The following is a 17,705-nucleotide window of genomic DNA, read 5'->3' on the forward strand; positions in this document are numbered from 1 at the left end:
CCACGTTTCACAGTTGTCACTCTTCAGTGTCACACAATTATACCCTGATATCCTACTGTGCAAATTAGCTAAAAAGGAAGTGCAGTTCAATAAAATAATTGCAAATCAAATTCTATTACCATAAGCTGTTTGACTTTTGTTGAGATCCAGTCCTTGTTTGTGCATGCAGATTTGTTGAAGGGCCTAAATCCTGGAGCACTCTGCTAAATCTCTGCACCTCTCCAGGGAGTATGTTTGCATTTATACCCTTTAACAAGAAAGGCGTTTGGATTTACCCGCAGGAATGTGATGTGGGCAGTCAAAAGTGACTTGTTAAATTTCCAGAGAGCAGCGCAACACCATGACAAAGTCTCCCAGCAGATCGTTATCTGCATGCAAGTCTACTTTGCTTTGTCAAGGCTAATTGCACTGTCAATTTTTCAGTAAACCTGTGAGAAATGGGATTAAACTATCCCCAAGAGACCAAAATGATGTTTGTCTGTTGTAGTGCTGCAATTGTATTGACATCATTTAATGCTTCAAAATATCGTTCCAGACTTTCTAGAAGACTGGACATTGGGAATTGGTGTATAAAGCAATGCATTGTGGAAACATGTTGGTTTAGAGTCTCAGACTTATTTTATTAAAGGCATTTGTATATTTTATTAAATCAACAGGTAATATCACAGGGTTGCAGGGAGCCTGGAGCCTATCCCTGGGTACTCGGGGCACAAGGTGGAGGACACCCTGGATGGGATGCCAACCCATCCCAGCGCACAATCACACACATACTCATACTCACATAATACAGACAATTTGGAAATGGCAATCAATTTTTGAACCTTTCATGTGATTTGTTTTTTTAAATTTAACATAATTTGGTTAATTTCACAGGATTTTGTATGATTAACCTGCTACAACAGAAAATCTGCAGTTGCTTTTTTCTTGATAAATTAAAAAGAACTGGTACATTTATTTATATCTTTTCTTCTTGCAAAATTATGTGCAGTTCTGATTCTCCGTAAAAAAAAATATATATATATATAAATAAATAATTATATATATATATATATATATATATATATATATATATATATATATATATATATATATATATATATATATATATATATATATGTGTGTGTGTGTGTGTGTGTGTGTGTGTGTGTGGTTGGTTTATTCCTCTTATACCACAGCAAATTTCCAATGATTATGAATTTCTTCTATTTTTAATTAAACATAGGTCAAAGCATCATATTTAGTTTTATTTAGTAACATTGTGGAACATCCATGGAATAGGTTTGTACCAGTTATCACTTACATATCTCTTTTTGTCTTTCCTGGGTCAGAAATGTACAGCTTTTCTTCTGACTATTACTATGAGTGCTGCCACAAACATATCCTCACAAAAAACTTCAGCATATCAACAATTATACACTTTTTAATCAATAATTATACACTTTTTAAAAATCTATGTTGCCTGAGCTGTTGTTGTACTAATCAGAACTGAGCATTCAGCATTGTCGTGGTATAATATACAGTCATGGCCTTTCTTTTATTTTTTTTAACAAATATTCTTTGTTTATCAAGTTTCCAGTCTCAGGACAGTGCTGTCATTCCTAAATTATTTTTTAATGGAAGAGGTTATTGAAAAACTAGAACATTCAGTTCTGGTGACTACAATAACTGTGACAATTAATGGCCCATCCCTTGTGGTTCAGTTTGGGCACAGATGGAGAATGGTTTCAGAAGTTCCCACACAGCTTACATAGTTAGAAAATAAAACCACAGAATGAATCAGTTACAGTGACAAATGGAAATTTTTTTATATAGCAAGCAATAGATTCTATTGTTGGTGCTATCATTTTTAATTCGACTGTTTCATGGCTCTATATAAATGCTTTTGTAAACTTTAATTAAAGCCACCCTGTGATTTTTACAGATGTTTATCCGTTCTCATCTGTACACCCCTTTATTAGGGGACAAGCCCAGAATGGGCGATGATCCCTATTGATTTCGTTAGTGTTCCTATTTATTATTAGGGGACAAGCCCAGAATGGGCGATGGCCCCTATTGTTTTCAGTATTATTATTACTATTATTCCACCATGGAAGTCTATGGCAGCCCATCGAACCATATGGTAAAAAGTTGTGAAATTTTGCACACAGATAGAGGACAGTCTGACCTGTTACCAGTTTGAAGTCTCTATCTCAAAAGCTCTAGAGCCACCAACAAGTTTTACTAATTTTTATGCAAATAACCTTTGAACCGTAAGGGCTACAAAAAATTTTTTTTCCCTCTGATTCCTTGGCTCATGCCGAGTTGAGTAGATACCATTTACCACTGAGTAGATGGTTGCAATTTCTGCCAACTAGATTTTCCGCCATTTTGAATTTTCTGAAAAACGTACTTTTTCAAACTCCTCCTAGACCATTTGTCCAATTTTCACCAAAATCGAATCACATCATCTTCAGACCATGCTGACAAAATGTTCTGGAATGCAAGCTGATTAGTCAAACCATTCTCGAATAACACACAAGCAAATTTGATGGCAAGCATGCCAAAATGCATATGAGGCTATATCTCCGTAAAGCTTTAGCGTATTTAGACCAAACTTAGTAAATGTCATAGCCATCATGACTTGAGGGTAACTGCTTAGTTTTGGAACAGCGCCACCTAGCATTCACAAAATATGAAATAATTACTTTTTTGCTTATAACTTCTAAATGCTTTGTCATAAAATCATGACCATTCTAAAACAATACTTGCTTATCTCCTCACAGAATTGCTGAATTATATTTTGTTCTGTAGTTTATTTTCCTGTTTCAGTCAAACCACTGAAGCAGTTCTGAATGACTGTAAAAAAAATATATATATAAAAATATTCCTTCCTATAGAGTATGTTTGATTTAGTTTGCCCCTATGTGCTAATTAATATATTAACTAACAAACATGTACTAACGTACTTAGGTGGTCATTATTCATGCATGAATTCATAAGTCTCACATCGTAGTTAAGGTTAGCACATTCATTAGTTCATAGTATTTATTCAGCAATTACTGCATGATTATTCATGTACACTTATTGTAAAGTGTCACTGCTCTATTTTGCACAGACACTGCACCCAATACAATTAAATGTTAGCCCAGGAAACATATGTGGTATGATCAAAAGGTATAAAAGAGTATTGGGGTTCAAATAGTATTCATGAAAAACATCTATCCAGTTTAATGGATGTGAGGAATCCATCCAGGAGTTATTTATAGATCAAGGAAGTGTTAATATGACCTCACAGACAATTGCTTTTATGATAATCACTAGTCTATGTGTCTGAATAAAATCCAGCTGTTGTATAAAACTGACATCATGAGTGAAAATCCTCAAATGGTTGGACAGCACTGTTTCTGTGTTTGGTTACATATACACCGCCTCCCTAATTTTTGTAGATAACCTATTTTTGAACCCTTTATTCTGCACCTTTTCTGAAGCGATTACAGTGTGCAGTAACTTTCTCCTGTAAACAATGTGTCATTTTTTCCAGTGTGTTACCTATTAAAAACTTCTAAGAGCTTGGAAGTAGATGAAGGGGCATGCCGAGGCCGACTGAGTATTTACAGCATCTTCTCAAGTCTCTCTGCTTTTAAGATTTCAACCAGATGAGTTTCCCAGGGCAGAAGCAATATTCCAAGAATAATAAGCCAAATATCAGCTACATTTAAAGACAAATTTGTCCAAAACAAGCTCACCAGTCTTTCACAGTGTGGCCAGCATGCTCTGGGGTCTTGGAAGAAGAAGAAAAAAGCTTCCTCGAGTGTTTGTTTAATTGGGAATTAGTTCTAGTTACAAGAGTTTCAACTTGAAGAACCCTTGGAAAAACAAAGATTCCCCCACAAGAATGGTTTTTATATTAACAATTTATGGAAATCATGACAGCAAGAATACACCTAAACAAACAGAATATAACTTTTGTAGTATTCACCACCTCAGAATCATTTTTTTTTAGACTGCAACTCAAGAGTTGTAACATAATGCCAGTGTTACTAAAGGCAGAACCCATGGATGTTTGCTTTAAAGTTTATGCTAAATCTAAGTACAGTGTACGTTTAATCAGACTGTATTTTCTCTTTAATATACCAACATATCTGAAAGAAATGAGACTTGATGTTTACATTTCCTTTCCATGATCACTTGCTGGTAATTTTATCATATGAATCCTTAGCAGTCTTTATTTGAACATTTATTACATGCTAGCTAACAGAATCACTAGCCTGAGTAATTAGCTACTTTATGCTTAGTGTCTGTATTTCCCAAGTAACCAATAACACTTTTGTCCTACGTAATTGTAGCCTTTGAATAACAACCTTTCTTAGTTCCTGAAGATGAATAAACCCTCAGGCAGCAGGGTGGTACAGTGGGTAGCATTTCCACCTCACAGCTCCAGGATTGATCCTGAACTCAGGTTACTATCTGGGTGGATTTTCATTGGCTCTTCCTGTGACCGTATTACTTTCCTCTGGGTTTTCATTTCCTTCCCATCTCCTAAAAACATGCCAGTACATGAATTGGTGACTCTACATCCTCTTTAGGTGTGTGTATGTGTGTGTACATGGTGCCCTGCAACGGATTGGCATGCCCCCCATCGTCCTCTTATAAACATATCCCATGATACACTTTTGATATTGGATTCAGATGAGTATTGTTTTGCTTCAGGATTCAAACACTTTCATCTACAACAAGCTGGATGTCTTTCATACTTTAATGTAATACAACAACACTGCTTAATACTTGACAACTACTACAATAAAAAAACACACATAATAAAAAGGACTTCTGAAAGAAAGAAATGACATGGCTGACAACTTAAATACTGTCGTTCTTATCCACTCCACCAATTGCCAATCCATACAGGTTTTTGAAGTAACCTTTGGAGGTACAGTGCTGTGAAAAAGTATTTGCCTTATCTCTTCTGTTTTTGTGTATATCTCATTAAATTGTTTCAGAAATAAATAAATAAAAAAGTAGGATAAAACAAAGGCACAAAATACAGTTTTTAAATGACAGTTATTTACTGAAACAAAAAAAAAACTGAGCCAGTGTGAAAATGTATTTGCCTCTCTAGTTACTAAAGGCAACCAGGCCTGATTACTGCAAACCCTGTTCAATCAAATCTATACTTAAATAGAATTTTTTCAACAGCATGAAGTTGGTTAAAAGTTTTACCCAGTAACACACTATGCCACAATTAAAAGAAATGATAAGGAAGAAGGTGATTGAAACACATTAGTCTGGGAAGAGTTACAAAGCTATTTCAAAGGCTCTGGGACTCCAAAGAACCACAGCAAGAGCCATTTTCTCCAAATGGAAAAACTCACAGTAGTGAACCTTCCCAGAAGTGGCCAACCGTCCAAAATTCCTCCAAGAACACAGCAACGACTCATCCAAGAAGTCACAAAAGAGCCAAGGACAATATCAAAGGAACTACAGGCCTCTCTTGCACCAGTAAACATCACTGTTCATGACTCCACTATCAGAAAGTGGAGGGAGTGTGGCAAAACAAAAAACACTGCTAACCAAGAACAACATTAAGGCTCGTCTGAATTTTGCCAAAACACATCCTGATGATCCTCAAACCTTTTGGGAGAATGTTCTGTGGACTGAGGAGTCGAAAGTGGAACTGTTTGGAAGACAGGTGTCATATTACACGTGGCGTAAACCAAACACAGGTCAGGATTCCACAGAATACCTATGGTAGAACATAGTGGTGGAAGTGTGATGGTGTGGGGATTCTGTGCTGCTTCAGGGCCTGGGAAACTTGCAATCATTGAGGAAAAAATGAATTCTGTTCTCTACCAGAAAATCCTAAAGGAGAATGTCCAGTCTTCATTTCGTAAATTGAAACTCAAGCGCAACTGGAGTAAATCCTAGTCCTACAAGTATGTGAAAAGTCTGATCTCCAGTTATCAGAAGCATTTGGTTGCAATTATTGCTCCTAAAATCTGGTTGTGCCACTTTTAAGTTTAAAGTGGCAATTAGTTTTTCACATTTTTGTTTCAATAAAAACAAAAACTGTAGTGCGTGTTAACTCAGGTTACCTTTGTTTTAAGTTGTATTTCGTTTGAAGATGTAAAACTATTTAGTAGGAGATGTACACAAAAACAGAACAAATCAGGATAAGGCAAATACTTTTTCACAGCACTGTACAACATGCTTTACATTGTTACGATCGGTATTAAAGTCACAAATGTTCAAACAAGAAAAAAAAACTGCAGCCATTCAAGTCCTTGCGCTGTGTCCTCAGAGTGGCTCGGTGTTCAGTTCGTTCTCTTGTTCAGTCTGTATTATCAGGAAAAAGGTAGTGTCAACAATGCGCAGCGTCACGGAAGAATCCCACCATGACATGTCCATATCCAGAGGCACAATTCCTAATGAGAAAAACGAAGGCTTCCTCCCTCCTCTAAGCTATACCAACGTCCATTTTGACAAAGTCCATACCACAGGAGTGCATAAGTGTCATTTGTAACTAAACTTTACACAAAAATCATTATTAGCACTGTTTTTATGGGTGGGGGTGAGGAGCACTAACTGCACGATTACGTTTAAAAAATAAACTTGTTTTAAATATCCCTGTATCACAGATTGGCAGAAGAGAAAGGAACAAGGCTGTAGGATGGGGCTTCACAAAACTGGAATTACACCAATGGGAATCAATGAAGATCTATCCTAAATTCTGAAAAAAATATATATATACAGAAAGAAAAACACTACACCATGGCCCACTCTGCTTGTAATACACCATCTTGCTTTACAAATCTGCCTCCAGCTGCCTCAGCTCCTCCCGTAAGGCTTGAGCCCGTCCCAGTTTTTCCAACTGATCCTTGGAAGGGTTCGGCAGCTCTCCCGAGTCCACTTTCTGCTGCAGCTCCTCCACTTGGCGAAGCTTCTTCCGCAGGTTCTTGATCTTCTTGGCTTTGTCTGTGCTAGCAGCGGACAGCTCTGTGGAGGCGCTCGTGTTGTTCTGCTCTTCAGCTGCGAACGAAACCTTCTCCAACTCTTTCGTTACCGTCTCTACCTCCTCCTTGTTCACTTCCTGTTGACCCTGAGCATGCTGCTGCTTGCGTTTCTCTTTGCGTTTCATGTTGCGTTTGGCCGCTTTGGACAAGCCGGCTGTCTCGCACTCCTTGTCCGCTTTCACTGCCGCCTGCTGCTGCTGCTTGGCTGCAGCCGCGTCCTCTGGATTCATTCCAGGAGGGAGATCAGGTTTACTCTTAAAAAACTTCACATATTTATTCTCGTAGCTGGTCATGGACAGAAGGGGAAAGAAAGAAAAATAAATAATCAATCAGTCACCTGATAGCAACAGACTTCTGTAGTAGTTCAAAATAAAAAAAAGAATATGTTGATTTTCCAATGGTATTTTTTGCAATAACAGCACATCCTGAAGTGTTTTACTCTTGTTAGACCCCAGTCTAATGATTGCCAATGATTACAGTCTATTAATGAATGACACATCATGCTTTTTATCTGTTCATAGTTATGTTTAATGTCATGGAACATCAGTCCGACTAATTAGTGCCAGTCACTCCCTTACAGAGCATGTGAGCAAAGCGGAGAGCTGTGACGCTCCGCTCAATATTCCGCACCTTTATGTGTGCTCTGCACAGTTGCACACGGCTCACTGGTAAAACAAAGTCCGCTCAAATCCTTCTCCAACATGAAATATCGCCGTCGTATACTTGTTTCTGTTTGCAATACACTGCATGAATAAATGCCTCAATTACAGTATTAGAGATAATAATGATGATATTTGTGGGTGACATTCTGTTACAGGCTATGCCTTTTATTCATTTTTAATGCTTATTTCGCAGTTCTTCAAACCAGCATGTCACCAAGTGCGTTCTGGGTTGAAGCGAATGGACCGAGCAGTCCGAGCGAGCGGAGCAGAATCTTAAGAAAGGCACTCTCTGCTGCGGTGGAATTATCAGCACTCGTCTCTGCTTTTTCTCTTTGTCTCTCTCTTTCAAAGTTAATACGAAGAAAAATGGAAACTGTCATGTTACAGAGAAACCTGAAGACTTTCTTGTGGTTGAAAACCTACTGACTGTTACAAAGCACTGTCACGCCTTCCAGAAATCTTTAACATCTCCAAACAGAAAACTTCACCAGATCAACAATTCAACAATTATAATGTCTCTTCCTGTCCTAAACACCACCATGTTTTTTTTTTAAACCATTTTTTAAAATAATCTTAAATTATGTGATAATACGATTCCATATGATTGAGCTGTTACTTTGGGAACAATTTAGTGGTTCTTGAAAGTTTGTGAACCCTTTCGAATTTTCTATCTATCTGCATACATGCGGCCTAAAACATCATCAGATTTTCACACAAGTCCTAAAAGTAGACAAAGAGAACCCAGTTAAACAAATATTATACTTGGTCATTTATTTATTAATGAAAATTATTCAATATTATATATCTGTGAGTGGCAAAAGTATGTGAACCTCTTGGATTAGCAGATCATTTGACGGTGAAATTAGAGTCAGGTGTTTTCAATCAGTGGGACGACAATCAGGTGCGAGTGAGTGTCCTGTTTTATTTAAAAGAAGAGGCATCTATAGAAGTCTGATCTTTGATACACATGTTTGTGGAAGTGTATTATGGCATTAACAAAGGAGATTTCTGAGGATCTCAGAAAAAGAGTTGTTGATGCGCATCAAGCTGGAAAAGGTTATAAAACCATCTCTAAAGAGTTTGGACTCCACCAATCCACAGTTAGACAGACTGTGTACAAATGGAGGCAATCCAAGACCATTGGTGGTGGTAGTATTATTGTTTGGGCCTGTTTCGCTGCATCTGGGCTAGGACGGCTTGCCATCATTGATGGAACAATGAATTCTGAATGATACCAGTGTATTCTAAAGGAAAATGCCAGGACATCTATCTGTAAACTGAATGTCAAGAGAAAGTAGGTCATGTAGCAAGACAACAACCCACAGCACACAAGTTATTCTACCAAAGAATGGTTAAAGAAGAATAAAGTTAATGTTTTGGAATGGCCAAGTCAAAGTCCTGACCTTAATCCAATAGAAATGTTGAGGAAGGGCCTGAAGCAAGCAGTTCATGTGAAGAAACCCACCAACATTCCAGAGATGAAGCTGTACTGTACTGAGGAACGGGCTAAAATGCCTCCAAGCCGATGTACAGGACTGATCTACAGTTACCCCGAAATGTTTAGCTGCAGTTATTGCTGCACGAGGGGGTCACACCAGATACTGAAAGCAAAGGTTCACAAACTTTTGCCACTCACAGATATGTAATATTGGATCATTTTCCTCAATAAATAAATGACCCAGTATCAAATTTTTGTCTCATTTATTTAACTGGGTTCTCTTTATCTACTTTAAGGACTTGTGTGAAAATCTGATGTTGTTTCAGGTCATATTTGTTCAGAAATGTAGAAAATTCTAAAGGGTTCACAAACTTTCAAGCACCACTGTACTGTCTCTGCAGCATTTCGTGATTTTGCGATTGCATAAATTAACGCAAAATCAAGCAAACTCCGCAACGTTCGGAGGAGCTTGCGATTATTGCAGATTTTCCACAGATTTGGGCCAAGACGCGTCGTGTCACGTCATCACAACGTGCATTCAGTCAAAGCCTCTTCGAGTCACGTGCGTCGCATATGAGTACAGCTAAAAGCTATCACTTACCAACAAACATCACTGTGCAAGACCTTGCAAAACAATTCTGGGCTCTTGCAATTTTGCCAATTCAAGTAGTTTTCCACAAAAAAAATTACACAAAAATCTTGCAAATTGCATCGCAAAATTTGGAAAAGGCTGTAGCAAAAATAAGCATTTTTGGCCACAACAATCACAAAAAAAAAAACTTGTACTGCAAAATCCTGTACGAACCGACAACATTAGAACGAGTCCAATCAGATTTAAAAACTCGACAGACAAAATTTAATTGATTTAACTGATTTACAAGCTGTCCCGATTGTTAAGTAGGATTCAACATGCAACTAGCTGTGTGTTTAGAAATGCGTGACACTTACACAGGCACCTCCTCCTGAGGTACATATCCATCCTTCACTCGCCGAGGTTTCCTCCATGTCCCATCTGGACGCTGTGTAGCAGCAATATACTTTCCTGTAAAAACATGCAGACGAGTCCAATGTCAACGTTGTGACTTTGTTAATGAATACGGAGCGATGGAAGGATTTTTGGGTTTTTTTGCACAGTGAAACAGTCTCTACAGGATTTCTGTACAGAGTTTTTTTGTGAATGTTGCAGCCAGAAATGCTTGCTTTTGTGTGCCGTTTTTGTTTCCCCCCCAAAAAAAATTGTGCTGCAACTTGCTGAGGTTTTTTCTTTTGTGGAAAACCACTTGACTTGGCGAAATCACAAGTGCACGAACTTGTCTTTCACAGTGATGTTTGTTGGTAAATGAGACCTTTTTTTCTGTACTCATATGCGACGCACATGAATTGAAGAGAGCTCTGACTGAATGCGTGTTGGCCCAAATCTGCGGTACCTTTGAAAAATTGAATCGCATATTACAGTGTTTGCTTGATTTTGCGTTTATTTATTCGAACGGAAAATCCTGGAGGGACGGACTGAGAGTTTGATTCGATGGATGATACCGTGCAATGCATTTATTCGGTTATTTGGTCTCATGCACCTGAGAACTGGCCAAACATATTGTATTTTATTATACTCATGTCAGGGGTGGACAAATCTGAAATTAACATCAACTGGCTCACCAGGCAATGTGTGGTGACTGTGTGTTTTCCTAGGACTGCAGTTCCAGAACAGTTTCTGTGCTGTATATTGTCAGTGTTTGTACATCCCTTCTTATTCCTGAGTCTGGAGAAATCAGCTTGTATACAGAGACATGACTCTGATCAAAACTGCATGGAATTTGGATTTGTCTTACATTTTGATTCGATATATCTAACCAAAAAGAGCTGGGAAGTGCTATCTGGTGAGTTATTAACGCTTTGAACTTAACTGCACTACCAGTTACAACCGATTCGGTATAGACAGTGAGCTTAGCTTATTAGCTTAGCCTAAGGAAAGCGGGGGAAAAAACATGACCGCTTACGAATGACCAATGCCTGTTAAATGCAGATGTGTTTAATAAACATAACGCGTTATGTAATGGATATAGAGTGAACGATGCGACTCGGTGCTATTTCAGGACTTGATGCAGGAGGTTGATTCAGACTGCGGGACTGACAGCTGGCTAAGCGCGCGTGCTACACGGCTAACCGACTCTCTGGAGGGATTGTGGTTTCCTTATTCTACAGTTCGAACAGTGCTCAAATCCACTGCTCATGCATGTTCAGCGCAAATAACTCATCAATACTCAAACCCGATTACTATTCTGATTTTAACAATGACAACAAAATCATAAAGCTCACCAGACTCATCCGTTACATAGGGAGTCGCCATCTTAACAGATGTGGTACTTCCGGTAACGTAGAGGAAGACGTGTTCGTGATGATTATTAACAACAAAAAAAATATTTTATTTAAATATGGGAAAGCTTATTTTAATAAAAGTGGAAATATATTAAGCCTCTGCCCTGGTTTACTAGTTAAAAAATATTTTCATATATATATATATATATATATATATATATATATATATATATATATATATATATATATATATATATATATACTTTGACTCACGGAAGTTACTGTGAGGAAAAATGGCCAAACAAAAGCTTAGATCTTAGATTTTTTAATTTTATATTTTCGAAAATTAAAAGAGAACAATTTTCATAGTCTTTTTTTTTTTTTTTTTTTTTTTTACATGTATATAGTTACAATTGTGCCTGGTTTGAGAAACCCTATGCTTGTTGCTGTTATGTTATGTTATGTTACATTATGTATATTTTCTTTCCAAGATTAAACAGTTTGTTGCACAATATTTGCATAACATTTTTCTTTATTTTTGCCAACAGCAAGAGTTTGACACATCTCATAAATTTGCCACATTATCTCAAGGTTGTGACTGATTATCCTAAAATTAAGGCTTATCTCAAACTTTAGACTTATTATCTCAAGATTCAGACTTCAGTCATCTCAAGTCATTGGCTTTGTACTTGTATTTATGGTGACCGGATGTAAACGGGCCAAATGTGGGACAAGTAGTAAGTTTGTGTGGGACAAAGTGGGACATATTTCCGACACCCAAACTCATACCATTTTGAAGCCTAGCTAAATGAACTAAAAACATATGCACTCTGCCATTTGTATTTATTTACACTTAAGTCTCTTGTATCAAACAATGAAACAAAGAGAAACATTACTGCATAAAAAAAATTAAGTGGAAAACAAAAAGCATTTCTATATCTTGACTTCTATATCTTGGACTCACATGTGTCCAGTTTGAGTGAAAGCTGACAGCCCTTTGATGCAAGTATAGGTCTCAGTGGGCATCTTCAGACCGGATAGGTGTTGTTCAACCATCCAGTCAACTACGGTTAAGGTTAGGTTTATGGTTTATGGTTTGGGTTATTTTTAACAAATCAGGTAAAGCGGTTGCAAAATGCCTATCCCAGTTTGAAAACATCCAATAATTACACAAACGGCTGTGTACTGGTTGGCCCTCTCTCTCTGTGTCTTTCAAGGCACCTGTCTCTCCTGTTTTAATTCTGGCCTCGGATCACTGCAATACACCCCACAGGTGTGAAATCCTTTCCACACACCTTCTCGGGTTCCGCCCTCCATTGAAAAACCGGTACTGGAGCACACCACATTCAAATTTGAGTTAACTCTTTAGTTCAGATCAAAATGCGGGACATCATCTCAAGTGGTATGCAGAACAAAGGACTAAAATGCTGTGCATTACAACATCAAGTGGGATGTCTGGCCACCCTACTTGTACTCCACTCAATGACAATAAATTTTAATTTAATCTAATATAAATCTTTCATTGCAAGATTATGTTAAATAATATACCAAAATAATAATTTATTAAATTGAATTAGATTAGATGAGAATCTCCTAACTTCCAAATATTTGTTAAAAGAAAAAAAAACTTTTATGATTTGTTAATAGGTGCAAGCCCCTGATATTTGATCCCATCTTTGGGATCAAGATTCTACCTTCCAGTCACACAAGGAATTGCAGTGATGTAGCAAACTGAAGAAGATTTGTTTGTTGGATGGTAGTTATATCGAAAAATTGAATAATTTTTAATAGGAATAACAAGTTGTTTACTGTGAGTATGAATCACTGGTGGTTGGTTGTTTTTAAAATAGGGGAAGCACCAGTGACTCTTACTGAAATATAATCCTATCTATATATCTGTGTGTGTGTTCTGTTGCATGTTGGTCTGGCCTCCTGTTTAATTCTCAGCATTTCCTCAGTCTCTCATAATAAGTAAAAGCAGGTCATGTCTGCCATGTTGTGGATTAGGCTACTGACTATGACTGCAGCTCTGAGCACTCTGTCTACTGTTTCAGATAGTTATTTTAATGCAAAACCCATTCAATTTGCTAAAATACTGAATTTCACCCAGAGTGATAAATAATATAAAAACATTTTAATGAATTTTTAGGGGAATCTGGGTTTCCCAAGCTAGCTAATCAGGTTATCCTTCTAAACAGCTATGAGCTACACTAGATAAGATTCAAAAGGACACATTATTTTCGATAGTTGCGTAGCCTTGTTGTCATATATCAACATTTTGAGATCATAAGTAAGAATTTAGAGATAATAAGTCAAAGGATTTGACATACTGCTGCTGATAAAAATAATCTGTTGTGCATAGTTGTCGTGCAGAAATTGGGCTTCCATGGTTTGACTGCTGTTTGCGTTAACACGCACCAGTTCAAGCTTATGATAGAAAGCAAACAAGTTGAAGGGTTGCACTGTTTGTTGTTCCATGTTCCTGTAATTATTTGGAAAAGTATTGCCCGATTTCTTCTGTTTTTGTGTATATCTCATACTAAATAGTTTTAGATCTTCAAATAAAATCATACTTAAAACAAAGGTAACCCAAGTAAACACACAATACAGTTTTTTTTTAAAATTAAAGCAAAAAAAGTTAAAATACCTATCAACAATGTGAAAAACTAATTGCCCCCTTAAACTTAAAATCTGGTTGTGCCAATTTTAGCAGCAATAACTGCAACCAAATGCTTCCGATAACTGGAGAGCAGTCTTTCACTTACTTCTAGGACTAGGATTTACTCCTATGCTTTGGATCACTGTCTTGCTGCATAATCCAGTTGCGCTTGTCTTTCAATTTACGGACTGATAAATGGATATTCTCCTTTAGGATTTTCTGGTATAGAGTAGAATTCATGCTTCCCTCAATTATTGCAAGTTGCCGTAGGTATGATGCTCTTTTTGTGGAATTCTGTGTTTGGTTTATGCCAGATGTAACGTGACCCCTGTCTTCCACACAGTTCCACTTTTGACTCATCAGTCTATAGAACATTCTCCCCAAAGGTTTGAGGATCATCAAGGTGTGTTTTGGCAAGTTTCAGACAAGCCTTAATGTTCTTCTGAGTTAGCAGTTATTTTCACCTCACCACTCTTCCATGGATGTGATTTTTGTCCAGTGTCTTTCTGATAGTGGAGTCATGAACAGTGACCTTTACTGGTGCAAGAGATGTCTGTAGGTCCTTTGCTGTTGTCCTTGGTTCTTCTGTGACTTGCTGGATGAGTAGTTGCTGTGCTCTTGGAGGAATTTTGGAAGGTCGGCCACTTCTGGGAAGGTTCATTACTGTGCCGAGTTTTTTTTTTCCATTTGGATATAATTTCTTTCAACTTTGCTATAGTGTGTTACTGGGTAAGACCTTTTAACCAACTTCATGCTGTTGAAAAAGTTCTATTTATGTGTTGATTTGATTAAACAGAGTTTACAGTAAACATGCCAACTACACCATAGAACCAACATTTTTAACGTGCTCAAATTTGTAATATTGTAAAGTGAAAGTGAATGTAAAACAGGGTGGTACAGTTTCCACCTCAGAGCTGCAGGGTCGCTGTTTCGAGTTCCATATGTTATTGTGTTGTCTGCATGGGTTTCTTCTGGGCTCTCTGATTTCCTTTCACACCCCTAAAAATCATGCTGGTAAGATTAGCTAGGTGAGATTGAATGTGTAAATATGTGTGCATGGTGTCCTATATCGAACTGACTTCCATTCCGGGGTGTGTTCCCAGCTCTCGCTCTGGGTTCCAGACTGGCCATAGACTCTGGATCCACCACAACTCTGCCCATGATAAAGCATTTACTGAAAATGATTTCACTGAGTTTTTCTGTGATTTTTGCAGACAAAAATGTTTGATTTTGCGGTGCCTTTTTTCAAATGTCGTGATTCAACTTGCAGAGTATTTTGTAGGTGTTTTTGCAAAAAACTACACTTGAATTGGCGAAATTGCAATTGCACAAAATGGTCATTCACAGTGATGTTTGTTGGTAAATGAGACCTTTTATCTGTACTCATGTTCGAGGCATATGAATCGAAGAGGGATTTGACTGAATGTGTGATGTGATGACATCACATGATGCGCCTTGGCCCAAATCTGCAGAAATTCTGCTATAATTTTGAAAAATTGCAAGCTCTTCTGAATATTGCAGACTTTGCTTGATTTTGTGTTAATTTCTGTGGTCGCAAAATTGTGAAATTCTAGAGAGACCGGATGAATAAATTAATGAATGTAACAGAAACAGCCTACATTCTTAGAAAAAAGACGCTCCTCACAGGTTGGAGCTCTCTAAAGCGGGTTCAATTTGAAATGTTTTCAAAAAAGGCATCTTGTAGGGGTTTACATCGAACCTAAGGGTTTTCCCCAGAGGAGCAAACAAGTTAATCCATTTTTAGGGTGCTTTTTTGTTTCACAGTATAGACCCATGTTTCCCAAAGTGTACTCTATTCTACAGACTATATTATTAATTCATTGTTGCACCACCGTACCACCCACAACTAAACATCCATCCATCCATTTTCCATACCGCTTATCTTACACAGGGTTGAGGGGGAGCCTGGAGCCTATCGCAGGGAACTTGTGGTGCAAGGCAGGGGACACCCTGGACGGGGTGCCAACCCATCACAGGGCACAAACACACAAACCTATTCACACTCTACAGACAATTTGGAAATTCTAATCAGCCTACAACACATGACTTTGGACCTGGGGAGGAAACTGGAGTACCCAGAGGAAACCTCAGAAACATGGACAGAGCATGCAAACTTCACACGCACAGGGCGGAGGCGGGATTCAATCCCCCAACCCTGGAGGTTCAAGGCAAAAGTGCTAAGCCACCATGTGTTTGGCCTTTCTAGTAGGAATGCAACCACTTGGTTGCTCAGACACTGAAGCACTGAGATTTCACCTTATGAGCATCGGTCATGCCAACAGCCCCAAATTTAAAGACCTTTGCATACAAGTGTATTTGTAGCTAATATAGTGCAGAGCCTTTTGATACTACAAACAAGGTTTTCAATCTGATCCTTGGTGAAACAGGCAACCAGTGGAGTGATCTCAGTAGGGGATAATTATACACTTTAAATGTGATCATACTGAAGAAACTTTGTCTATACTCTCTATAAGGAAATTGAATCAACAAATTCAAAATAAAAATGAACAATGCACTTTGATTAAAATGAACTTGAAATCTATTTTACACAAACAAGGAAATACATTACAAATTCATCTGGCTGCACGTTCCCTCAAGGAAGCTTAAAGCTGCTCCACTCCTGGAACAGGTTTGTTACTTTAGTCATGGATGACAGAACGAAAGGAAAACCGCCCTCTAACAGAAAATGTCCAAAAGGCAGCCATAGTCTAAAATCAGAGTTCTTCTATATAAAGCACAAGAAAAGCAACAAAGCCTCCGATTTTTTAAAAACTTTTTTTATATTTACCTTTCGGCTCTATGGATTCTAGACAGGGAAGACCATGTCTGAAAATACAGGGTGTCCCAAGTCTTCATATATAGGGGACTACGTTTGCCAGCCCCACATCGGTTGTGGCTTTGTCAGTGGATGTTGGTGGACGTCCACTTCTCGGTTGGTCTGCATCAGTTCCAGTCTTAAGTTTGGCAACAGTGTGGTGTGTGATGTGCTCGCCATGTTTCCTGTTAAAGTCCATCGCAACCTTGCAACAGCTTCCCGATCCAGCCATGAGAATGATTTCAATACGTTCTTTTGTCAAAGGCATTCGTAAAGGTTATCTAAAAAAACCCCAAAAAACATTAATAGAAACTGAGCAACACTAAAAAGTGTTAATTCCCTCTAAGACTTTTGGGACACCCTGTAGGTCAGTATGGAACATTGATCAGTTTTCATTCCTTTAAATCCTTCTCCCCACTTAAGATTTCTTTACATTTTTTAATCTGTAACATGGTTAAAGATTAATTAGACCAAAGAACCAACACTGTGAACTAGATTCTAACTAACTTCCAGTTATGAAAAGAGAAAGAAATATCCTGTATGTGATTGTGCCCTGCGGTGGATTGGCACCCTGTCCAGGGTGTACCCCGCCTTGTGCCCCATGCCCCCAGGGATAGGCTCTAGATTCCCCATGACTCGCAAGGATATGTGGTATAGAAAATGGATGGATCTTCCAGAGTAAGAAAAGCTATTTGGTGGTTTGCTGTACATTTTGGCTTTTAATTTTCACCAACTTCTGTGTGTTTTTAAGTGCTAGCTTAATATCATGGTACGTTGAAACCGTGATATTTTTAGACTAGCTTCA

The 17,705-nt window shown here is 38.0% G+C and overlaps 1 protein-coding gene across 1 annotated transcript; it reads right to left on the reverse strand.

Moving 5' to 3' along the window:
- Positions 1-4,717: 4,717 nt before the first annotated feature.
- Positions 4,718-11,464, reverse strand: pym1 (PYM homolog 1, exon junction complex associated factor). The gene is made up of 3 exons (XM_017469018.3): positions 11,406-11,464; positions 10,038-10,131; positions 4,718-7,274 (listed from the first exon to the last, which is right to left on the reverse strand). Exons 1-3 carry the CDS (start codon positions 11,434-11,436, stop codon positions 6,782-6,784), a joined length of 618 nt encoding a protein of 205 aa, XP_017324507.1. The 5' UTR covers positions 11,437-11,464; the 3' UTR covers positions 4,718-6,781.
- Between the last annotated feature and the right edge of the window lie 6,241 nt (positions 11,465-17,705).

Source organism: Ictalurus punctatus, chromosome 5, assembly GCF_001660625.3.
Source record: "Ictalurus punctatus breed USDA103 chromosome 5, Coco_2.0, whole genome shotgun sequence".
Classification (NCBI taxonomy): Eukaryota; Metazoa; Chordata; class Actinopteri; order Siluriformes; family Ictaluridae; genus Ictalurus; species Ictalurus punctatus.

Bases quoted from the DNA above. Each gene is read 5' to 3' on its own strand.
- pym1 (XM_017469018.3), bottom strand. From the start codon at position 11,436: ATGGCGACTCCCTATGTAACGGATGAGTCTG. The intron at 10,132-11,405 runs GTGAGCTTTATG...ATGTTTTTACAG, and splicing joins CTATGTAACGGATGAGTCTG to GAAAGTATATTGCTGCTACA. The intron at 7,275-10,037 runs GTAAGTGTCACG...GTCCATGACCAG, and splicing joins CCTCAGGAGGAGGTGCCTGT to CTACGAGAATAAATATGTGA.